At 42.0% G+C, this 25,829-nt stretch overlaps 1 protein-coding gene across 1 annotated transcript in view; it reads left to right on the forward strand.

Moving 5' to 3' along the window:
• Window positions 1-25,829, forward strand: part of FRAS1 (Fraser extracellular matrix complex subunit 1) — a 330,441-nt gene that overhangs the window by 94,242 nt on the left and 210,370 nt on the right. The window contains exons 18-19 of the mRNA XM_055587421.1: window positions 9,522-9,662; window positions 12,590-12,733. Of these exons, the coding sequence (XP_055443396.1) occupies window positions 9,522-9,662; window positions 12,590-12,733 (285 nt within the window). The remainder of the gene's footprint in view (window positions 1-9,521; window positions 9,663-12,589; window positions 12,734-25,829) is intronic.

Below are 25,829 nucleotides of genomic sequence, written 5' to 3' on the forward strand. Positions count from 1 at the left end.
TCTGTTAGGTCCATTCCATTTCTGTCCTTTATTGAGCCCATCTCTGCATGAAATGTTCCCTTTGTATCTATAATTTTCTTGAGATATAAAAATATTTAGCATATAAAAAATGAAATGTTTAGTATGTCCACATATTACCTGAGGTATTCTAAAATATTTTTCATTGTTTATCTGAAGTTCAAATTTAGTTAGATGTCCTTTATTTTATCTATGATTTCTACCTGTAACCCTTCTATTCTCAGATAACCTCTTTTAATCTTTTGGCATAGATTCCTACAGTTATTTATATACACATATACATGTATCACTTTATAGTTTATGAAATTCCTTACAACCAAGAATTTTATTGGAAATCCTGTGAATTTATATTTACTCCCATTTTATAGATGAAGAAACTGAGACTTAGAAGGAACCAACTGAAGAATAATTTAGCATTGGGAAGATCCTGGGCTCTAATGGAGGACAGGTTACCTAAGGAATATTTCCTTCTTTCCAAGCCTAGATCCCTTGTTCTTCTTTTCATCCTAGAGCTTTACAATTTAATTTCAGGCCAGGCCACCTCTCTTAATGATCTCATCCAATCACAAAGTCAACGACTTGGTTGTGGTGGAGCAATGGGGTATGAACTTGGTTGGGATGATTAACTCAGCCATGTAATTGCCCCAATTCTATGGCAAATTGGGCTTCCCTTGTGGCTCAGCTGGTAAAGAATCTGCCTGCACTGCAGGAGGCCTGGGTTGGGGAGATCCTCTGGAGAAGGGAAAGGCTACCCACTCCAGTATTCTGGCCTGGAGAATTCTATGGACTGTATAGTTCATAGGGTCGCAAAGAGTCAGACACGACTGAGTGACTTTCACTTTCTGTGGCAAATTAAGCATGGATTTTTTAAAAAAATTCCTATGCAGTTTAGTGAGAGGGCTTAAGATAATATAATTTTGAGGAAATTACTAGTTCTGTTTTAAAAATGAACTCCATAGTGCAATAACAAGTTTTACCTATATATCTTCTCATGCATAATGTCTGTAGAAACATTGTTCTTCAAAGAAGAATACAGACATAACAAACATCCCAGTGCCCCCTCCCATCCCCCATCATTCATTAGAAGTAGAATTATCATAGAGCTTTGGTCAGGGAGACATCTGGGAAATTTTAGTAACTAAACTTTTCCAAGCCTCCTTTGTCAGTCTTGGAGACAGCATTGCCTCCTTAGACAGAACTTACACCTGCGTGGGGCAAAACTGCACAAAATCAATACAGATTCAGGATCAATTTTTTTCCAGTTTTATTGAAATGTAGTGACATATAACATTGTATTCAATTAAGGTATACAACATTGTAATTTAATATATATTTATGTTGCCAAGTGATCACCACAATAAGTTTAGTTTGACATCCTTCACCTCACAGAGTTGTAATTTTTTTTCCTGTGTTGAAAACTATAATTTACTGTCTTAGTAACTTTCAAATATACATATAGTATTGTTAACTATAGGGTTTCCCAGGTGGTTCAGTGGTAAAGAATCTGCCTGCCCATGCAGGAGCCGAAGGAGACGTGGTTTCGATCCCTGGATGGGGAAGATCCCCTGGAGGAGGAAATGGCAACCCACTCCAGTATTTTTGCTCGGTTCGTCAAAGAATCGGACATGAGTGAGTGTGCACAGGCAGAGCAATTGTTAACTCTAGTGCCACCCTCTTCATTGGATTCCCCAGAACTTGTTTATCTTATAACTGAAGTTTGTACCTTTTGACCACCTTCACTTGTTTCCCCTCCTCACACCCCTCCCCACCCCCTAGGATGTACCAGTCTGTTGTCTGAACCATATCCTTCAGTCCAGGTCTAGTCCTCTGTTGTCTCTCAAACTTTGGTGACTGTCCAAGCTATTCTCTGTGTTCTTAGTGGCATCCAGCAGTGGAGGGTGTGCCCTGCTCTGTCTCTGTCCTAATGCAAAGGACCTTAGTCAGCATCTGAATGCTGGGAGATTGGAGCCAAACCCTCTTTCAGCAACTTCTAAAATGTCCAAGTAGATCTCTTTCAGAGACCCTCTCGGAGGTGTTTGTTTCTGTGGGGGGAGCGGAGGTGGGTAGAGTCACTGGTTAACAACTATCCCTCTGTTTGCTACAGTTCCACAGAGCCCATGAACTCGAACCCTGCTGATCATCAGAGTCAGGCCACCAGTGGCCATGTTCTCTGGGCTGTAGTCAAAAAACCAGGGCCCTAGACCTGCACACAGGTTCTTTCCAGGGAGACACGAGTGACCTGGAGCTGGGTGGGGGGCGAACATGAACACGCTGTCCTCCCGCCTCCCAGGTCTCTGGAGAGGATGGCGGGCACTCAGCCTCTATATGGGGGTTAAAGTAGAAGCCTGACCCTCAGGCTACAGCCTGACATGTATAGACATGTGTCTCTTTCCAGAAAAGACTAGGAGATGGACATTTCTGATGGATGCCTTCACACAGAGCCCTGGGGGGACAGGTACCGTGACTCCTAGCGAGCCTGTGAAGAACTGTCTTTTTGGATCCTCTGATCTCACAGGTCTTCTGGATTCAAGCCCCGTTGGCTTTTGGAGCTAGAGGTTGGAGGACCATTTCTCAGGTGGAGGTCTTAAAGTTGGGTAGTAGATGTTAGGTTCAAGCCCTTCAATCCTCAGGGAGAAGCTGGGTGTCTGTGAGTTCCCCCTTGTTTATTGTATCAACATGCTGCTGTTCCAGGGGTAGGATTTATGGCAGGAGTGTGTCTCGGCATAGATACCTTTTTTTTTTTTTTTTTCTCATTCGTATAATATGTAGGAGGCGCTCAGCTAGTTTCCGGACTTCTTTCAGAGGGAATTTGGCCATGTGTAACCGTAGATTAGCATGACCGCAGGAAGGAGTGAATTCAGGAGCCTCCTACAGAATGCCAATTTCTTTTTTAAATGAGAAATTCACTGATGATTTTGGTTAATTAAATAACTTGCTTTAGATGAATGAGAAGGAGTAAAGCATATTGTGGTATTTTATCTATTTAGTTGTTCCTAAGATTCACCAAAGGCCTTAAGGCACAGAGCTTTAATTAAAGAAATAAATGCACAGGAGTCAGCCTGTTCTGCTTAAGAGTGTGTTGCTATTTATGAAGCTGGGATTCCCTTGAATTAATTGAATAAAATACGTGGCATTTATATTAAGCAAAACTTTAATGTAGTCCCTAGAGTGCTGACATAAGCTGTACAAATGCGTGCCTTTTGGAGATGTTCGGTCTTCTTCTCTTTCTCCTTCTTGCTTTTATAGCAGGGGTGTGCTAGGTTTTGGGGATAGAAAGATGAAAATAATATAGACCATGCCTAAAGGAAAGAGTGATCAACTAGGGGAGACTGACACAGAACAAGTAACTAAAAAAACGGGATACATGTTGTAATGGCAATCGGCAGAAGATATATAAAGAACACAACATAAGAGACTGGCTCCTGAGGGGAGAGGAGATGATGAAAATTTTGCAGAGGGAAAACTCCATCATTAGGCTATTGAGGATTAATGGGAATTTATTAGGGAAGAAGGTAAGAAAGAACATTCTTTGCCCGGGAAACAGCAAGTATAAAGGCATGGTGTGTTTGGAGAAGGACTGTGCATTTGGTTTTCCTGCAGGGTGAAGTCCGAATGGTGGATTGTAGGGATTGATACTGGAGACGGGGGCTTGGGTCATGTCATGAAGGGCTGTGTGTGCTGTGTTTAAGAGTTGACACTGTTGGTTTTTGAGAACCATGAAAAGATTTTAAGTAGGGAAATTGTTTGGTCAATGTCATTTTATAGGGATCTCCCTGGTAGTGGTATGGCAGGTAAATGGGGAGACACTAAGTGGGGCTGGTTAGGAAGCTGCTACACCCACCCATATCAGGAGTGACATTGAAGGTCTACATTAAGGGTCGCAGGGATGATTAAACTGGGATAGATTTGATGCAGATTTAAGACATAGAAATCAGTGTATCGCATCTGCATTATGGTGAGGAAAAGTAGAAGTCCAGCTTTCTCATTGTGAGTGTCTTTGTGAATGGTGGGGTAAAGGCAAGCCAGGAAATACAGGAAGTCCCCTACCAATGAACCATCAAAATTCAAGTTGCAACCTGCCAAAGATGTGAACATGTGTGTGCATGTCCAGTCACATAAGTTAGTTCATGATGAAGTTAGTTAGTCTGATGAGGGGGGGCTACTGTACAAAAAAGACCAGGTAGGGGGTTAAGATGTGGGCGGGTCATGAGTACAGTTTGGATGGAATGAATGTGATGTGATCATTTACATTAAGTCATTAAGTAGGTAAGGGTTCGGAGAAGGCAATGGCAACCCACTCCAGTACTCTTGCCTGGAAAATCCCGTGGACAGAAGAGCCTGGTAGTCTGCAGTCCATAGGGTCGCTAAGAGTCAGACACGACTGAGCGACTTAACTGTCACTTTTCACTTTTCACTTTCATGCATTGGAGAAGGCAATGGCAACCCACTCCAGTGTTCTTGCCTGGAGAATCCCAGGGATGGGGGAGCCTGGTGGGCGGCCGTCTCTGGGGTCGCACAGAGTCGGACATGACTGAAGTGACTTAGCAGCAGCAGCAGCAGCAGGTAAGGGTTAAGCTTGGATACTTAATGGATAATGGGGAATGAAGAATATGTGGTAGCAATGGAACACCAAGTAGAGACATTCCCTAGACAGTTAGATTTATGTGATTAGAGTTCAGGGTTAAAGTCAGAGCCGTGCACATAAATTTGGGACTCACCAGCCTGAGGCTGAAAAGAAAAGATCAAAGAGAAGGGAGACCTAGCAGTGTGCTGCCAGCATTTCCATCCATCTACCCCACCCACTCACCTTCCTAGTTGCCCTTCCATTCAGTCAGCAGAAACTTATTTCCTGAGAACTTGTGACAAGCCAGGGACAGGGATTATGACAGGTATTGTGTGAATCACAGAGATGGATAAGATGTACATTTTACTCTTAAAGGATTCCCGGGGGGGTGGGGAGGTAGGGTAAATCACGTTTTACCATCTGATCCAGCAATTCCACTTCTGGGTATATGCCTAAAATAATTGAAAGTGGGATCTCAAAGAGGTATTTGTATACCCTTTTTCCTAACAGCATAATTCACACTAGCTTAAGAGTGGGAGCAATTCAGTGTGCATTTATGAATGAATGGATTACCGAAATGTGGTAAATATGCATGCATACAATGAAATATTCAGCCTGAAAAAGGAAGAAAATTCTGACACATGTTCCCATGTTGATGAACCTTAACGACATTATGCTAAGTGAAGTAAACCATTCATGAAAATGAAGTAAATAAATGGCAATATGCCTTTTGTTCTTTAAAAAGAAAACAGAAAGAAAGAAGGAAAAGAAGAATGAAGGAGAGGGGAAGAGTAATTTTATTTGACTTCCCTCATTTCAACTTTCATCCCTCATCAGTGTTCCTTCTGCATATCCTTGAGGATTTTGATATTTACATCATAATTCAAGAGATGTCCACCTCAAAAATTGTTTTGACATGAAAAGCCAGGAAATTTTATATGATATGAAAACATTTATGCTTGCCCACTTCATATATTATTTAAAAGGAAAAAAGAAATAGTAGTGTCCTTTGTCTGAAATTTAAACAGAATATAGAATGAACAAAAAATTGGTATGTTTTCGTTGTTTTAGGTAAAACTTTTATTGGCGTCAGGTTGACTGGAATTTACAACCATCTGAGGACGCTTTTGATGCCAAAACTTTTAGTGCTTAAGCAGCTCCGTTATGCTTTTTCAGAAATATACTCAGCCATCAACTGGAAAACCACTCTCTAAAAAATGTAGTGGGGAAATTATTCACAGAACTTACTCTTAAATCTCTTCCATATATGCCCTGTAATGGAGTTAGTCTTCCTTAAAGGATCTTAGACTTCAAACTGGAACTTCTCTTATGGAATCATCTTCCATTAAATGATAGACCTTCATAAAAGTCACTGAAAGAGTGTAGACATTTCCAAAAGCAGCACAGAATTGAAGTTTCATGAGCTTGTTTTAAAGACACAGATGCCTGTAGTTACAGAAATAGAGTATAACAGAGGACAAGAAGACTTGGAAAGGATGGTCATCCAGCGTATCATTTTCCCTCAGTGGCACAGGGTGACTCACTAGGTCATTATCTATTTGGTTCTTAAACATTTCCAGTGAAGGCAGTTCTGAAGTCTGCCATGGGGATGTCCCGTGAGGCTTATTTCCAAAATCAAGTGGGAGCCAAAGGATTTTCTCCTGAAATTCCTAGCCCATCAACTAATTTGTCTTCATTGCTATTTTTGTTGTTGTTGTTCAGTCACTAAGTTGTGTCTGACTCTTCGTGACCCCATGGATTGAAGCACACCAGGCTTCCCTGTCCTTCACTATCTCCCAAAGTTTGCTCAAACTCACGTCGGTTGAGTAGGTGATACCATCCAACCATCTCATGCTTTGTCGTCCCCTTCTCCTGCTGCCCTCAATCTTTCCCAGCATCAGGGTCATTTCTAATGAGTCAGTTCTTCACATGAGGTGGCCAAAGTATTGGAGCTTCAGCTTCAGCATCAGTCCTTCCAATAAATATTCAGGACTGATTTCCTTTAGGATGTACTGGTTGGATCTCCTTGCTACCTAAGGGACTCTCAGGAGTCTTCTGCTGCACCACAGTTCAAAAGTATCAATTGTTTGGTGCTCAGCCTTCTTTATGGTTACTTTCTTGTTTTATATAATTCAGTAACAATCTTTATTCACATCGAGCCAGTTTGTCTCATTGATTTTGTGACCAAATGAAATAAGTTGTCTGCTCATAATGTGTTAATTCATCTCCTCCCAGTTTTCAATTCAAGAATGATATGCTTTGATTTCCTATTTATTAAGGAGGTAGAACAGGAGGAGCTGGGGATATCTGCAATCTTGTAAGGTCTGATATGAACATAATGGTATTATCATAGACAAATTTAGGTATGTAGAAGTTTGTTGCTTCCCCAATTATCCTAGAGGGCTTTGTGTTGACAACACAAGTTAGTTGTTTTTGAAATACTGCCACCTGACTTTCTATCACATGTCATTTCATTTGTGCTAAACATGTCTTAAATAATGAGCTGATATGTACCTCTCTTTTATAGTCATATTTGCTTACTTGTTCTATTTTGTTTTTTTAAAGAGGAAATATTTTGTCAGTGATTCTGAAAATACTTGGGAAAAATTACTGTGACTTGTGCTATTAGAGTAGTTAACAAGGCAATCTAAAAAAAATAAGGAAATAATTTTAAAACTTGGAGCTCTGGCTCTGTTTTTCATAGAGCAATAAATACTGTTGAATAGATATAAAGCTCTGCAGTGTAGCTAAGGATAATAATCAAAATATTTATCAACCAATAAGTAAGGTGTGGGCTTCCCTGGTGGCTCAGACAGTAAAGAATCCACTTGCAATGTAGGAGACCTGGATTCGATCCCTGGGTTGGGAAGATCCCCTGGAAGAGGGCATGGTAACCCACTCCAGTATTCTTTCCTGGAGAATCCCCATGGACAGAGGAGTCTGGTGGGCTACAGAGTGTCTGGGCTCACAAAGAGTCAGACATTACTGAGCAAATATACATAGCACACACAAGGTAGGGTGTGGGGCTTCATAGGGGGCTCAGTCGTAAAAAAAAAAAAAAAACCCGCCTGCCAATGCAGGAGATATAAGAGATGATGGTTCAATCTCTGGGTTGGGAAGATCCCCTGGAAGAAGGCATGCCAACCCTCTCCAGTATTCTTGCCTGGAGAATCTCATGAACAGAGAAAGCTGATGGGCTACTGTCCATTGGGTTACAGAGTTTGATAGGACTGAAGTAACTTAGCATGCATGCATGCAAAGTTGGGTGTACTGCCCAATCCAAATGGGTATGGCCTTAGCTCAGGTACAGGTGTTAAACCTTTAGGGGCTCAGTTAGGGATGAGATACTAGGGTGGAGCACCAGAAGGTTTAGGACAGCAGTCATCTACCAGCCATATATCATGAGTTTAATACTCCTACAAACTAGTTCTGCTGGACAAGAACATCCTACCTTGCAGCAGCCCAATCTGTATATCAAGGATTGAAATTTACATTTTTATTGGGGATTGGTGGAAATGGAGACCTCAGTTGTAGAAAATCCCATATGCTTCTTCCAAGCTGCTGATCTCTTGAGTCTTCAGGAAGTTTGATTGAGGGATCAGAGGAGGCAAAGAGGAGACTGAGGGTCATGTCCCTGCAGTCAGTGGATCTTGTCGCTGAAATGCCTGGGTCCTCCCACTCATTGTCTTACTTACCTCTGTTTCCCCAACACCTTGACCTACTTGCGGCTCAATAACAAAAGATGAATGAGTGATTGAGAGTGATTGACTGGCTGTTTCAAATTGTGGGCTTTATTATTATTCAGATATGATGAGGCCAGCATATCAGGAGATGACTGTCTTGGGAAAGAACCCTTAGAGTTCCCAAGAGGAAGGGCATGTCACATCATGCAGGGGCCACAGAGGGAGGCACCAGGGTGGGGCAGGAGGCAGAAGGAGTGAGGGCAAAAGGTGGGCAAAAGCTGATATTGTGGTTTCTGTGGGAAGAAATGAGTGAGGCATAGTAAATAATCCACATGGTGTCCACAACATCCTATGCGGTATATATTGTTTATATTCTCATTTTTATACATGAGGAAGTAGGAGCCTTGAGAAATTGCATAACTTAGTCAAGGTCACAGAGAATTGTGATATGATGCTCTTATTCTCTCTGTTATACTCCATTTTCCATTTGTTTTATTCGGGTTATTTGCTTGTGTGTCTGTTGATGCAGCTACTTGGAGCAGTTCGGAATGTTGGATGGTCCTTCTTACCTGTGTGTGTCCAGTTTCTGTCAGAGCGTGGGCTCCATAGAAACCTTTGTTTAATCAATCAGTAAGGCCTCCATCACCTTCCTCTTTAATTTGAGCAGCCTAATCAGCAGCCCAGTGATGATACAGGAGCTGTCCTGATGGAAGGAGACCTTTTTTATGGCTTTCTGTTCTTTATCTGACATCCTCTGAGACTGGGAACATGGGAATAAAGAAATGAATGATTCCGCAAATGGTTATTTCTGTTTTTTGTGTCACTTGTCTCTTTCTTAATCTGGGTTCCCTGATGGCTCAGTTGGTAAAGAATCTGCTTACAATATAGGAGACCAAGGTTCAGTCCCCACGTCAGGAAGATCCCATGTAGAAGGGAATGGCAACCCACTCCAGTATTCTTGCCTGGAGAATTCCATGGACAGAGGAGCCTGGCAGGCTACAGTCCATGGGGTAGCACAGAGTTGGACATGACTGAACGACTAACACTTTAATGTGGGTTCCACAGATGCCTATTTTGTAGGATACAGCCTGAAAGAAGTATGTGAGATGTCTGCTCTGTCCTTGGGAAAGTTAAGTGAATGTGTAGAACTTATACCCAATGGAATATTACAGGAAAGTGAATGGGGAAGGCAGAGCTACTGTCCTTGTCAGATGGCGGCTCTCCTGATTATCTCCTCTGCCTTTTCTCCCTTCCAGCTTGCCATCCGTCCTGTTCTGCGTGTGCAGGGACAAGCCCACACAACTGCACAGCCTGTTGGCCTTCCCACATGCTGTTGGATGGGGAGTGCCTCTCCCAGTGCCCAGATGGGTACTTCAACCAGGAAGGCAGTTGTACAGGTGAGTGTGTAACCCATATGTTGTCTTCATACAACCTGGCTCTGAAATTAGCAACCGTGTCATACTAAGGCACTAGACTTGGGCTGTGAGTGAGGAAAACAAGTGAAATTCTATTCATCCAATAGGAAATATGGATAACGTGAAAAATGAGAATCAGCTTGACCCTATGCATATAGTGAGGGATGATGGGGGCCATCAAGGAGATGAACTGCTGCAGGCTCTCATGCATTTGTGCGAGAGCAGGCATTGGCCTCACCTCTGCAGTCCTCAGCCCCGCTTCCCCCAGCTGCAGCCTAATAGAGCAAAAAGGGAAAGGGTATTTATTTTCTTCCTTGACACATCAGCCCAATATGTTTTTAAGAGCACCTGTATATTTCAGTGACAGAGATTTTAAGAATTACAAGTTCATATTAGTGAAGGGTTTTATTGGAATCGACAAAATACTAAAATTTAAGCACCTTATTGTAGCTCTGTGTTTTCTTGTCGCTAGAGAAAAAAAGAAAAGACAAACACATTCTATCATGATTATGGTTTTATTTCTAAAAATAGACTGCTGAGGCCGACTGATAGGGAAAAAGCCCATTGTTATAAAATTGTTTGATTTTTGGTTCTGGCATTAGAAAACATGTAGTAAATGTGTAAAATATTTTTGAAATAAATTAAAACTTGTCAGATTCATCAAGCCTCAAACTCCAAAGAGGAAATTTAATGTGAATACAAACTTAGATGATTGAAGATCAATATTATTTTTCTGGAATTTTCTTCTACAAGTAGCTTTTTAATCTCTGTAGGTCCCTGATGGGTTGTTTCACTTGAAACACTCAATTAAGCTCAGTGGGGAGCATTCTTGGTTTCCTTGTCCCTGGGGTTGTCCTTGAAAACTGTGGTCTTTCCTTCTGTGCCCTCACCCTTGCCCAGTTGGTTTCGTCTGTGGAAAATTGTTTGGGGGAAGAAAGTCTGAGTAGCTGTAACTCTTCACTGCCCATGCCCCTGCCTGCCTGAGACCAGCAGATGGAAAGTACTTTTATAAGGAAGATTAAAAAAATCGGGCTACAGGTTGAATCTGTTTCTTTTACTTTCTGTTGCTTCCCTAAACTGAAAGGATACTGTCTATACATAATGCCCTACGTCGGGGAACCCGGCCCCTCTGCCTAAATGTGAAACCAAAGTGCTGCTGTCCAGAGAGACATTCTGACTCTGCTCACCTATGTATGGCTGCAAGAAAGAGGAAATTAACACAGCCCCTCCGGAAGCTGACCATTCCAGGGGGTATTTGCAAGATTAATGGCCTTTGTACTTTGCTTCCTCACCTCTTCCTCCTCTGTAAAATAACCTGGCATCCAGACCCTGATAAGATGGTTATTTTGAGACACTAGTCTGCCATCTTCTTGATCTGCCGGCTTTCCAAATAAGGTTGTTATTCCTTGCCTCAACACCTCGTCTACTGATTTATTGGTCTGTCATGGGGCGAGCAGAGGGGACTTGGACTCAGTAATAGTACCACAAGCAGCAGGGCTCCAAGGTCACTGGAAATATCCTGGCAGGGAGGGGGTACTGCGCAATAGAGATTAACCTGAGAGTGCCAGTATCTTTTGGATGGATATTTACAGAGTTAAGAGCCTCAAGGAATGTAGAACTGGTGATGGTTAATGCTAGCCTTCTAATCAGCAGTTTGCTTGCTTGCTTTTTTTTTTTTTTTCTATAACTTCTTATCTTCTCTTGGCCTTCTGCCAGACAAAGTTGACTTTACTGGAAATCTGTGCCTTTCCTTCCCACCAGCTCTGCACCAGAAGGGAATTCTTTGTCATTAGTTCCAGCAAGCACTACCCAGCTCTGGTCCTTTACCTCCCCTCCTCTTGGAATCAGACAGGCTTAAATTTCCTCATCCTTGGCAGAGAAACCCTTCAATCTCCTTCCACGCACACTTGCTCCCGCTGCCCATCTTGGCAGCACAAGAGCAGTTGCAGCTGCAACTTTCTTTTATTCTTTGCCATCCTTATCTTTATTGCCTGCGCCTACTGGGACTCACTGCTCTTTTTCAGTGTAGTACCTCTCAGTAATTTGGTGGTTTTTCTGGGGAAAACATAGTTTTGACAGTTTTGTCTAAGGAATTGAACTTCAAACGTGGTTCACCATAACCTCTAGAAAGAGGCCTTTTTCGGCTCTTTGTATTTTAATTAAGTGTTGCTGCTAAAACAGGCATTCAAGTTGTGGCCTGGAGGGAGAGCAGGGTTGGCCTCTGACTCCATGAGACGTTTTCACTTCCCTTGCTGTTGGATAGTTCCACCTGTGCCTGCTGGGGATTTCTGAGAAGCAAAATATCTCCCTCTTCTCCATCTAGCTCTTTGAATTTTAGAGAGGGAGAGTCTTACCACTTGTTTTTCTGTTTTTTACTTTGATCTGAACTTCCTGATTTATATAGATGGGAATGGTCATACTGAGCAACCAATTCCTCTCATTTTATTTTCTAAAAAATTTTAAAATATTTATTTACTTATTTAGCTTCACTGGGTCTTAGTTGAGGCATGCAAGATCTTCAACCTTCCTCTCGGCATGTGGGATCTTTTTAGTTACAGCATATGAACTCTTAGTTGTGGTATACAGGATCTAGTTCCCTAACTGGGAATTAAACCTGGGCCCCCTACATTGGGAGATTAGCTATTGGACCACCAGGCAAGTCCCAATTTCTCTCATTTTAATGTTTCTAGATCCCATGTTCTGTTCATGGGCAATGTTTTTGCTGACCCTAGAAATGCTGTCTTTTGGTTAATGCCAAAGGGTGTGCCAGCCTTGCTCAGGAGTCTTTTTCAAAAGATGATTAACATTTGAAGTCTGTTCTTAGTGTAATTGGTGGAGCACGCTAAATACTTCATGTGTGTACATGCTGAGCTGCTAACTCCAAGCCCGATTCTTGCTTTTCCTTCCAGAGTGCCACCCCACCTGCAGGCAGTGCCACGGCCCGTTGGAGTCTGACTGCATCTCCTGCCACCCTCACATTCCTCTGACTGCTGGGAGCTGCAGGGCCAGCTGTAAAGAGGAGCAGTTCCTCAACCTCGTGGGCTACTGTGCTGGTGAGTGAGTCCCCGTCACAGGCTCAGAAATCCCTAGCCTGAGGCTGGGGCTCTTCATGCCGGGCCCCAGAAGGCTCTTGTATTTGTCCTTTGTCATCAGATTAAGAGCTCTCTCTTGGGAGATGTTTGTCTCATGTCCAAAAATTCACTTCACTGCTTTCTATCTGACATTTAGTAAATATCTGTGGATTCAAGTGGAATCTTCTAATGATACTCTTGCAGTTCCTGAAAAAATCTTAGAACTTCATATTAATGAAAACTGAAGTCATGATAATGATTGCTTACATGCATGCAGCGCACTTTAGCTTCAGACGGCAAGAAGCAGGTTCAAGATAGTCACGCACTCTGAAAACTGTTGCCCTCGTGTCTGCTGCTATCTGTTATCTCCTGCTGTGAAGAACCTTTGTCATCAGCCCTGAGCTCACACAATGACAACAACCAGGCACAGAAGTGTAGGGAGATCAACCTAGAAGCAAATCAGTTGCTTCAGGAAATGGGATTTTTTTTTCCTCCTCAGTTTAGTACTCAGATCTTAAAAGGAAGTAAATTAGGAAGCCAAAAAAGAAAAAAAAAAAGGCAGCAACAATAACAGCAACAGCTTTACTGGGACTTCCCTGGTGGTCCAGTGGTTAAGTGTCTGTGCAGTCAATACAGTGGGCACAAGTTCGATCCCTGATCAGGGAACTAAGATCCCACATGCTGCATGAGTGTGGCCACAAATTTTGTTTAAAAAGCACCTTACTGGAAAGAAACCTGGAATTTGGATAATGATGCAGTCGCCATGCAGTGTTTGTGTTCATCCATCCATTCCTACAATAAATACCTTTGAGTGTCTAACAGTGGTCATATGCTCAGAATATATTAAAAAAAAAAAAAGATTAATAAGACGACGATTGTGCCCTCAAAGAGTTTAAGTCTGGAGAGGGGATTTACAGACTAGTGGGTTATTTTATATTTCTTGACCCACTTCTCCAAGTTGCATGAGAAAGTTGAGGAGATTTGCCTATAGCTGCTGTTGTGAAGCTCTGAAGGGCTTGAGTGGGAAACATCCTGGGAGCCACTGGGCAAAGGGAAGCTGAAAATTCTGGTTAGACACACCCTGGAGGGGCTGACCTGGCTGTAGGGCTTGTTCCCAGGCAGGGAGGGAGGGTGGCCAGTTGTCTCCATCAGAGTATCGAGGTGGCCCGTTCAACACAGCGAGTAAATGGTATTAGTGCTTCATGTGTGGCTGGGGTGCCCCACTCCCAGGTGATTTATTTCTTTTTGCACATGACCTTGGCTCAGACAGTAAAGAATATGCCTGCAGTGTAGGAGACCCAGGTTAAATCCCTGGGTCAGGAAGATCCCCTGGAGAAGGAAATGGCAACCCACTCCAGTATTCTTGCCTGGGAAATCCCACGGACAGAGAAACCTGGCAGCTACAGTCCATAGGGTCACAAAGAGTCATACAGAACTGAGTGACTACCACTGAGCTTAAGACTAGACATTAGAAGGAATTCCCTTGTGGTCCAATGGTTAGGACTCTAACTGTCACTGCTGGGGGCCTGCCTTTGATCCTTGATCGGGGAACTAAGAAACAACAAGCTGTGTAGAACCACCAAAAAAAAAATAATAAAAGAGTGAAAAAATGACTTGACACAAGAGTCCAAGATCTATACCCTAGGAAGACAGAACTCTTGAAAGCAGCCAAGACTTGCTAGGATTCAGAGCAAAACCTGATTATAGAGACTGCAAACATTTTAGGAACAATGGAAAGTAGAAACTCAGAGAGTCCAGGCTTCAGACAGATGTGATAGCCCACAACTAGAGGGGGTTCCCTGATGGTTCAGACACTAAAGAATCTGCCTGCAATGCCAGAGACTCAGGTTTAGTCCCTAGGTTGGAAAGATCCCCTGGAGACAGGCATGGCAACCCACCCCAGTATTCCTCCTGCCTGGAGAATTCCAAGGACAGAGGAGCCTAGCGCTGATTCCTATGTTAGGATACAGAGGAGCAACTCTTAAGAGGTCCTGACATGGTTAAAGCACATTAGTAGATATTTACTGAGGATCACCTGAGCCCAGGGTGCTGAGTTTGAGGGGTTTCAGAGATCTTCCAGGCTACTTAAGGAGATGACACAAGTACAGTTAACAGATAGTACAAAGCAATTTATGGATCATAGCCTCTAGGCAGTATGGGTTGTAGGAGTTCAGAGGAGGGAGAAATAGAAGATATGGACAGTTGGGGCCTAAAACTCTTCCTGAAGAATAGCTAGGATTCTGTTAGACAGAGGGAAATGGGGTGGGCTTTCCAGGTGTATTTCTACCGGGAAACAGGGACAGCGGTAGAACATGTGGGCCATTCGTGGCCAGTGAGAGTGGTCCAACCTGGCTGAAGGACCTGGTTTGAATTAAGACATGTTAGGTGAAATGATTGGAAAATGTAAGTTGGAGCCAGGGTCTACAGAATGCAGAGTTCTAGGCTGAAAAATTTGGACTGACTCTTGTGGGCAATGATAGGACTATGAGAGTTTTAGAGGGAACTGTGACAGCTAAGACTATGTTACAGGCAGGACGGCTGCAAGCTGCGTGGAAGATGGATTGGAAGCTGGAAGGATGATAGTCACAGATGTTAGAAGGTTGAACCTTCATAATGGCTTTTCTATTTTCAAACTATTCTGAGTGTGGAACCTAAACACTTTATGCTGGAGCCATTTTATAAATAAATGTTTATATAAGCAGATCGGAAGTTTTTAATTTTTAATCAGCTCAGTTCTCTCCAATGTCCAGAGGCCTCTTTGATGGTAAATTAGGTGATTAGAAATTGCATTAACTTTTTAAGGCTTATATGGGATCGGTGGAATAAAGAATCATTCGGTTCAGTTCAGTTCAGTTGCTCAGTCGTGTCCGACTCTTTGTGACCCCATGAATCACAGCACGCCAGGCCTCCCTGTCCATCACCAACTCCCGGAGTTTACTCAGACTCATGTCCATTGAGTCAGTGATGCCATCCAGCCATCTCATCCTTTGACGGCCCCTTCTCCTCTTGCCCCCAATCCCTCCCAGCATCAGAGTCTTTTCCAATGAGTCAACTCTTCACATGAGGTGGCCAAAGTACAGGAGTTTCAGCTTTAGCATCATTCCTTCCAATGAATACCCAGGACTGATCTCCTTCAGAATGGACTGGTTGAATCTCCTTGCAGTCCAAGGGACTCTCAAGAGTCTTCTCCAACACCACAGTTCAAAAGCGTCAATTCTTTGGCACTCAGCCTTCTTCACAGTCCAACTCTCACATCCATACATGACCACAGGAAAAACCATAGTCTTGACTAGACAGACCTTTGTTGGCAAAGTAATGTCTCTGCTTTTTAATATGCTCTCTAGGTTGGTCATAACTTTCCTTCCAAGGAGTAAGAGTCTTTTAATTTCATGGCTGCAATCACTATCTGCAGTGATTTTGGAGCCCAGAAAAATAAAGTCTGCCACTGTTTCCACTGTTTGCCCATCTATTTGCCATGAGGTGATGGGACCAGATGCCATGATCTTCGTTTTCTGAATGTTGAGCTTTAAGCCAACTTTTTCACTCTCCACTTTCACTTTCTTCAAGAGGCTTTTTAGTTCCTCTTCACGTTCTGCCATAAGGGTGGTGTCATCTGCATATCTGAGGTTATTGATATTTCTCCCGGCAATCTTGATTCCAGCTTGTGTTTTTTCCAGCCCAGCGTTTCTCATGATGTACTCTGCATAGAAGTTAAATAAGCAAGGTGACGATATACATCCTTGACGTGCTCCTTTCCTATTTGGAACCAGTCTGTTGTTCCATGTCCAGTTCTAACTGTTGCTTCCTGACCTGCATACAGGTTTCTCAAGAGGCAGGTCAGGTGGTCTGGTATTCCCATTTCTTTCAGAATTTTCCAGTTTATTGTGATCCACACAGCCAAAGGCTTTGGCATAGACAATAAAGCAGAAATAGATATTTTTCTGGAACTCTCTTGCTTTTTTGATGATCTAGCGGATGTTGGCAATTTGATCTCTGGTTCCTCTGCCTTTTCTAAAACCAGCTTGAACATCAGGAAGTTCACGGTTCACATATTGCTGAAACCTGGCTTGGAGAATTTTGAGCATTGCTTTACTAGCGTGTGAGATGAGTGCAATTGTGCAGTAGTTTGAGCATTCTTTGGCATTGCCTTTCTTTGGGATTGGAATGAAAACTGACCTTTTCCAGTCCTGTGGCCACTGCTGAGTTTTCCAAATTTGCTGGCATATTGAGTGCAGCACTTTCACAGCATCGTCTTTCAGGATTTGGAATAGTTCAACTGGAATTCCATCACCTCCACTAGCTTTGTTTGTAGTGATGCTTCCTAAGGCCCACTTGACTTCACATTCCAGCATGTCTGGCTCCAGGTGAGTGACCACACCATTGTGATTATCTGGGTGGTAAAGATCTTTTTTGTACAGTTCTTCTGTATATTCTTGCCACCTTTTCTTAATATCTTCTGCTTCTGTTAGTAGGCCAAATGACTCTGAAAGTCCCCAGCCCTGGAATATCAGGTTCCATTAATGTAAGCTGAAAGGAACACACCTTGTCTGTCCTGAGATTAGGTGAAAGTTTTAAATAAGTTAACCCATTGTTTGGCACTTGGAAATCTTTTGAGTGAGAATGCACTCATGTGTGCTAAGTCACTTAAACCTTATCCAACCCTTTGCAACCCTATGGATCGTAGCTCTGTCCATGGGATTCTACAGGCAAGAACACTGGTGTGGGTTGCTATTTCGTCCTCTAAGGGATCTTCCCAACTGAGGATCAAACCCATGTTTCTTATGTCTGCCTGCATTGGCAGGTGGGTTCTTTACCACTAGCGCCACCTGAGAAGCCCTGAGTTGAGAGTAGCTTATCAATATTTATCACAGAAAAATATGACCAGAAATTTTAGTTGTTGACCTTTTAGAGAAGTGCACTGACCCCAAGGTTTATTTTTAATGAATATATGCCCTTTCCAAATACCTCCCAATTGTCTCTGCAATATCATAATGGATTTGTTCATGTATGGCTTCATCTGGCATTTATTACCCGCATGCTCCCTACCAGGCACTGTGCTAGGCTCTGGGGAGGCCCAGATGAATAAAATATAGTGCTTGTATTCCAGAAACACACTGTGTAGTGAAGGAAGGAGATGTTTGTTGAATATGACATTATTGTGACTATATGAGCTGAGGGACAGTACCCTATCCCAGACTGGAATGTATGTGTGTGTATGTGCACTCGTGTGTGTGTGTGTGTGTGTGTGCGTGCATGTGCACATGTGTGTACTGGGTGGTGAAGGCCTTCTGGAACTAGTCATAACAGATGATTTGGAAACATGAGTAAGAATGAGAGGGCTTTGGAGATTTGGAGAGGGGAGCATTCCAGAAAACAAGTCAAAGAATATTTTCTATTCAGACATCAACAGAGAGTTCAGTAGAATGCTGGGTCCCTCCAGGTGCTGGGCCCTGAAGCAGAAGGAAGCAGGCCAGGTCATGAGGCCTTTGTGGGTTCTGTTTGAGGAGAACATGCCCTGGTATCAAGGCTGTGATAGGTTTTTAAGGAAGGAAGCGTTTTAATTACGTTTCTGTAAAGAGAAAGTTGTGCAGAAGATTGCACAGAAGATGGGGGCAGAAAGTCCTTTGGGAGGGAGTTGTAGAAATCCTTGTGAGAGATGAAGCCCTTTGATGAGAAAGTTGCTGACGGGATGAAGAGCAGGGCACAGCTTCAGTAAGCATTAATTGTATATTAGGTTGACCCATCTGAGATTGCTGTTTTGTGGGGTGGCGGGGGGGAAGGTCAAATAGTGTCAGTTTCACTGAGGCTAAGGGAGTGTGAATTTGGGGATGATTTCTAGGATTCTGGTCTAGTAAGTTCAAGGAATGAGAGAAACATTTGTGAAGGACCAGAATAGGAGGATGATATATTTGGCCTTGTGCAGGTGGGACTATTGGACAATCTGGGGTGGCTGTCCAGGAGGAGGGTGGAGGTCTCAGTGAGCCATAAACTCATCTGCTATCTTCCTTTCACCCTGAGCCTAAAGTCCTGGAACTCTTTTTTTAGCTCAAGTGTTGCTTCAGTCATGTCATAAGTTAAACTCCTGGAATATTTCAGTGACTTTTATCTAAACGCTGGAAGGTGTTAGGAGGAACCCTGGTGATAGCAAAGCAGAAGAGAGTCCACCCACGCAGTACCCTCAATAGAATGTATTTCCAAAGTCCTTGGGAAAATCTGACACAGGGAAGCCCTGGGGAAGCCCTGGAGAAGCACCCTCTCTTCTCCTTTTGTCTCGAGTGAACTTTAGAGGTTGATAGGATTTACTCACAGGATTTATTCTCTCTCTGAGCTGTACCTAACCTAAGATCATCATCAGAGACCTCTTAATTGCCCTTAGCTGTTTAAGAAGAAAATTACATCTAATTTATCACACAGACAAGAATAAGCACATCCTGGGAACAGGTCCAATAACCTCACCGTGTTATCATGTATGGAGATGTCACACGTATGAGGTTTGTTTTTTTTTCCCTCCAAGTCTATCAAAGCAAATACAGTTTGTGAGATTTGGGGCCAGAGCTGAAGGCTTTCAACAAAGACAAATGAACTGGGATGAGAGGTAAGAGTGGGTAAGATTGCAGCTGACATGGTGAGGTGTTATGGAAAACCAGTTGTTTTCCTCCATAGATTTTTGTTTTTTATACTTTGCTCACATCTCAACAGTGTTGTCCCCAAATTTCAAAGCCTGGGGTGCTCCTTCTCATTGTCTTTCTCAGCTAAAACCTTTCTCTTTTTCATATAAAAGGATGAGAATTAAAAAGAAAACATGAAGAAGACATATTCAAATGAAGGTGCATTAAAAAATGACATTGTTTTTCTGGAATGTCTAATGGGAAGGCTGTACTTGTTAGTTCTTAGGTAGAAAGATAATACTGAGAGTGATATTGTAGAGGAGAAGGCTGAAATATTTTATTTATTTCACTTTTAATCTAGGTATTGTTTATTTACTATATTGTGTTAGTTTTAGGTGTCCAGCAAAGTGATTCAGCTATATTTGCATATATGTATACATGTTTTCTATTCTTTTTTCTTTTAATTAATTAATTAATTTTTTATTGAAGGATAATTGCTTTACAGAATTTTGCTGTTTTCTGTCAATCCTCAACATGAATCAGCCATAGGTATACATATATCTCTTCCCTTTTGGAACTCCCTCCCATCTCCCTCCCCATCCCACCCCTCTATGTTGATACAGAACCCCTATTTGAGTTTCCTGAGCCATACAGAGAATTCCCATTGGCTATCTATTTTACATATGGTAATGTAAATTTCCATGTTACTCTTTCCATACATCTCACCCTCTCCTCCCCTCCCCCATGTCCTTCAGTCTATTCTCTATGTCTGTTTCTCCATTGTTGTCCTGTAAATAAATTCTTTAGTACCATTTTTCTAGATTCCATATATATGTGTTAGAATATGGTAATTATCTTTCTCTTTCTGACTGTATAATATGTTCTAGGTTCATCCATCTCATTAGAACTGACTTGAATGCATTTATGTCATCTTTGATTTCTTTCATTGGTGTCTTATAATTTTCTGTGTACAGTTCTTTCATCTCCTTAGGTAAGTTTATTCCTAGATGTTTATTTAATTCTTTTTGTTGAAATTGTGAATGGGATTGATTCCTTAATTTCTCTTTCTGATTTTTCATTGTTAGTATATAGAAATGCAAGTGATTTCTGTGTATTGATTTTGTATCCTGCAACTTTGCTAAATTCACTGATTAGCTCTATTAATTTTCTGATATTGTCTTTAGGGTTTTCTATGTACAGTATCATGTCATCTGCAAACAGTGAGAGCTTTACTTCTTCTTTTCCAATCTGGATTCCTTTTATTTCTTTTTCTTCTCTGATTGCTGTAGCTAGGACTTCCAGAACTATGTTGAATAATAGTGGCCAAAATGGACACCTTTGTCTTGTTCCTGATCTTAGGGGGAATGCTTTCAGTTTTTCAACATTGAGAATAATGTTTCCTGTAGGCTTATCATATATGGCCTTTACTATGTTGAGGTAGGTTCCTTCTACGTCCGTTTTTTGAAGCGTTTTAATCATAAATGGGTACTGAATTTTGTCAAAGGCTTTTTCTGCATCTATTGAGATGATCATATAGTTTTTATCTTTCAACTTGTTAATATGGTATATCACATTGATTGATTTGCATATATTGAGGAATTCTTGCATCCCTGGAATAAACCCAATTTGATCATGCTGTATGAGCTTTTTGATGTGATGCTGAATTCTGTTTGCTAAAATTTTGTTGAGGACTTTTGCATCTATGCTCATCAGTGATATTGGCCTGTAGTTTTCTTCTTTTGTGTTGTCTTCATCTGGTTTTGGTATCAGGGTGATGGTGGCCTCAAAGAATGAGTTTGGAAGTATTCCTTCCTCTGCAATTTTTTGAAAGAGCTTTAGAAGGTAGACCTTAGCTCTTCTCTAAATGTTTGATAGAATTCTCCTGTGAAGCCATCTGGTCCTGTGCTTTTGTTTTGGGGAGATTTTTGACCACAGCTTCAATTTCAGTGCTTAAAATTGAGTTGTTCGTAATTTCTATTTCTTCCTGGTTCAGTCTTGGAAGATTGAACTTTTCTAAGAATCTGTCCATTTCTTCCAGGTTATCTATTTTATTGCCATATAGTTGTTTATTTCTTTTCCATAGGGATGGTCTTGATCCCTGTCTCATGTACAATGTCACAAACCTCATTCCATAGTTCATCAGGCACTCTATCCATCAGCTCTAGGCCCTTAAATCTATTTCTCATTTACAGTGTATAATCATAAGGGATTTGATTTAGGTCATACCTGAATGGTCTAGTGGTTTTCCCTATTTTTGTCAATTTAAGTCTGAATTTGGCAATAAGGAGTTCATGGTCTGAGCCATAGTCAGCTCCTGATCTTGTTTTTGCTGATTGTATAGAGCTTCTCCATCTTTGGCTGCAAAGAATATAATCAATCTATTTTGGTGTTGACCATCTGGTGAGGTCCATGTATAGAGTCTTCTCTTGTGTTGTTGGAAGAGGGTGTTTGCTATGACCAGTGCATTTTCTTGGCAAAACTCTATTAGTCTTTGCCCTGCTTCATTCTGTATTCCAAGGCCAAATTTGTCTGTTACTCCAGGTGTTTCTTGACTTCCTACTTTTGCATTCCAGTCCCCTATAATGAAAAGGACATCTTTTCTGGGTGTTAGTTCTAAAAGGTCTTGTAGGTCTTCATAGAACCGTTCAACTTCAGCTTCTTCAGCATTACTGGTTGGGGCATAGACTTGGATTAGTGTGATATTGAATGGTTTGCCTTGGAAATGAACAGAGATCATTCTGTCATTTTTGAGATTGCATCCAAGTACTGCATTTCGGACTCTTTTGTTGACCATGATGGCCACTCCATTTCTTCTGAGGGATTCCTGCCCGCAGTAGTAGATATAATGGTCATCTGAGTTAAATTCACCCATTCCAATCCATTTCAGTTTGCTGATTCCTAGAATGTCGACATTCACTCTTGCCATCTCTTGTTTGACCACTTCCAATTTGCCTTGATTCGTGGATCTGACATTCCAGGTTCCTATGCAATATTGCTCTTTACAGCATTGGACCTTGCTTCTATCACCAGTCACATCCACAGCTGGGTATTCTTTTTGCTTTGGCTCCATCCCTTCATTCTTTCTGGAGTTATTTCTCCACTGATCTCCAGTAGCATATTGGGCACCTACTGACCTGGGGAGTTTCTCTTTCAGTATCCTATCATTTTGCCTTTTCATGGGGTTCTCAAGGCAAGAATACTGAAGTGGTTTGCCATTCCCTTCTCCAGTGGACCACATTCTGTCAGATCTCTCCACCATGACCCGCCCGTCTTGGGTTGCCCCACGAGCATGGCTTAGTTTCATTGAGTTAGACAAGGCTGTGGTCATAGTGTGATTAGATTGACTAGTTTTCTGTGAGTATGGTTTCAGTGTGTCTGCCCTCTGATGCCCTCTTGCAACACCTACCGTCTTACTTGGGTTTCTCTTACCTTGGGCGTGGGGAATCTCTTCACGGCTGCTCCAGCAAAGCGCAGCCAATGCTCCTTACTTTGTACGAGGGGTATCTCCTCACCACCGCCCTTCCTGGCCTTCAACGTGGGATAGCTCCTCTAGGCCTTCCTGCGCCCTCGCAGCCACGGCTCCTTGGACGTGGGGTTGGTCCTCCTGGCGGGCGTGGGGTTGCTCCTCCCAGCTGCCGCCCCTGAGAAGCGAAAAACAAAGGAGAAAAGGAAAGATATAAACATCTGAATGCAGAGTTCCAAAGAATAGCAAGAAGAGATAAGAAAGCCTTCTTCAGCAATCAATGCAAAGAAATAGAGGGAAACAACAGAATGGGAAACACTAGAGATCTCTTCAAGAAAATCAGAGATACCAAAGGAACATTTCATGCAAAGATGGGCTCGATAAAGGACAGAAATGGTATGGACCTAATAGAAGAAGAAGATATTAAGAAGAGATGGCAAGAATACACAGAAGAACTGTACAAAAAAGATCTTCACAACCCAGATAATCACGATGGTGTGATCACTGACCTAGAGCCAGATATGCTGGAATGTGAAGTCAAGTGAGCCTTAGAAAGCATCACTACAAACAAAGCTAGTGGAGGTGATGTAATTCCAGTTGAACTATTCCAAATCCTGAAAGATGATGCTGTGAAAGTGCTGCACTCAATATGCCAGCAAATTTGGAAAACTCAGCAGTGGCCACAGGACTGGAAAAGGTCAGTTTTCATTCCAATCCCAAAGAAAGGCAATGCCAAAGAATGCTCAAACTACCGCACAATTGCACTCATCCTACGTGCTAGTAAAGTAATGCTCAAAATTCTCCAAGCCAGGCTTCAGCAATATGTGAACCGTGAACTTCCTGATGTTCAAGCTGGTTTTAGAAAAGGCAGAGGAACCAGAGATCAAATTGCCAACATCTGCTGGATCATGGAAAAAGCAAGAGAGTTCCAGAAAAGCATCTATTTCTGCTTTATTGACTATGCCAAAGCCTTTGACTGTGTGGATCACAATCAACTGTGGAAAATTCTGAAAGAGATGGGAATACCAGACCACCTGATCTGCCTCTTGAGAAATTTGTATGCAGGTCAGGAAGCAACAGTTAGAACTGGACATGGAACAACAGACTGGTTCCAAATAGGAAAGGAGTACATCAAGGCTGTATATTGTCACCCTGTTTATTTAACTTCTATGCAGAGTACATCATGAGAAACGCTGGACTGGAAGAAACACAAGCTGGAATCAAGATTGCCGGGAGAAATATCAATAACCTCAGACGTGCAGATGACACCACCCTTATGGCAGAACGTGAAGAGGAACTAAAAAGCCTCTTGATGAAGGTGAAAGTGGAGAGTGAAGAAGTTGGCTTAAAGCTCAACATTCAGAAAACGAAGATCATGGCATCTGGTCCCACCACTTCATGGGAAATAGATGGGGAAACAGTGGAAACAGTGGCTGACTTTATTTTTCTGGGCTCCAAAATCACTGCAGATGGTGCTTGCAGCCATGAAATTAAAAGACGCTTACTCCTTGGAAGGAAAGTTATGACCAACCTAGATAGCATATTCAAAAGCAGAGACATTACTTTGCCAACAAAGGTCTGTCTAGTCAAGGCTATGGTTTTTCCTGTGGTCATGTATGGATGTGAGAGTTGAACTGTGAAGAAGGCTGAGCGCCGAAGAATTGATGCTTTTGAACTGTGGTGTTGGAGAAGACTCTCGAGAGTCCCTTGGACTGCAATGACATCCAACCAGTCCATTCTAAAGGAGATTAGCCCTGGAATTTCTTTGAAAGAAATGATGCTAAAGCTGCAACTCCAGTACTTTGGCCACCTCATGTGAAGGGTTGACTCATTGGAAAAGACTCTGATGCTGGGAGGGATTGGGGGCAGGAGGAGAAGGGGACGACAGAGGATGAGATGGCTGGATGGCATCACTGACTCGATGGACGTGAGTCTGAGTGAACTCCGGGAGTTGGTGATGGACAGGGAGGCCTGGCGTGCTGCGATTCATGGGGTCACAAAGAGTCGGACACAACTGAGCGACTGACCTGATCTGATCTGATCTGATAGTTGTTCATAATAGTCTCTTATAATCTTTTGTATTTCTACATTATCTGTTGTAACCTCTCCTTTTTCATTTCTAATTTTGTTGATTTGATTTTCTATGTTTCTTGATGAGTCTAGCTAAGGGTTTGTCAATTTTGTTTATCTTCTCAAAAATCAGCTTTTAGTTTTATTAATCTTTACTCTTGTTTCTTTCATTTCTTTTTCATTTATTTCTGCTTGGATTTTTATGATTTCTTTCCTTCTACTAATTTTGCGGTTCTTTTGTTCTTCTTTTGCAGTTTTTTTAGGTGTAAAGTTAGGTTGTCTATTTGATGTTTTTCTTGTTTCTTGAGGTAGGATTGTGTTGCTATAAGCTTCCCTCTTAGAACTGCTTTTGCTGCATCCCATAGGTTTTGAGTTGTCATGTTTTAATTGTCATTTGTTTCTAGAAATTTTTTGATTTCCCTTTTGATTTTTTCAATAACATTGGTTATTTAGAAATGTGTTATTTAATCTCCATGTATTTGTGTTTCTTACAGTTTTTTTCTTGTAATTGATATCTAGTCACATAGCATTGTGATTGGAGAGGATGGTTGATGCAGTTTCAATTTTCTTAAATTTACTGAAGTTTGATTTGTGACCCAAGATGTGGTCTATCCTGGAGAATGTTCCATGTGTACTTGAGACGAAGGTGTATTCTTCTGCATCTGGATGAAATGTCCTGAAGATATCAATGGGATCCATCTCATCTAATGTATCATTTAAGACTTGTGTTTCCTTATTCATTTTCTGTTTTGATGATCTGTCCATTGGTGTGAGTGGGGTGTTAAAGTCTCCTACTATTATTGTGTTACTGTCAATTTCTCCTTTTATGTCTGTTAGTGTTTGTCTTATGTATTGAGGTGTGCCTATCTTGGGTGCATAGATATGTACAATTGTTAGGTCTTCCTCTTAGATTGATCCCTTGAACACTATGTAGTAT

This window comes from Bubalus kerabau, chromosome 7 (genome assembly GCF_029407905.1).
Source record: "Bubalus kerabau isolate K-KA32 ecotype Philippines breed swamp buffalo chromosome 7, PCC_UOA_SB_1v2, whole genome shotgun sequence".
In the NCBI taxonomy this organism is placed as follows: Eukaryota; Metazoa; Chordata; class Mammalia; order Artiodactyla; family Bovidae; genus Bubalus; species Bubalus kerabau.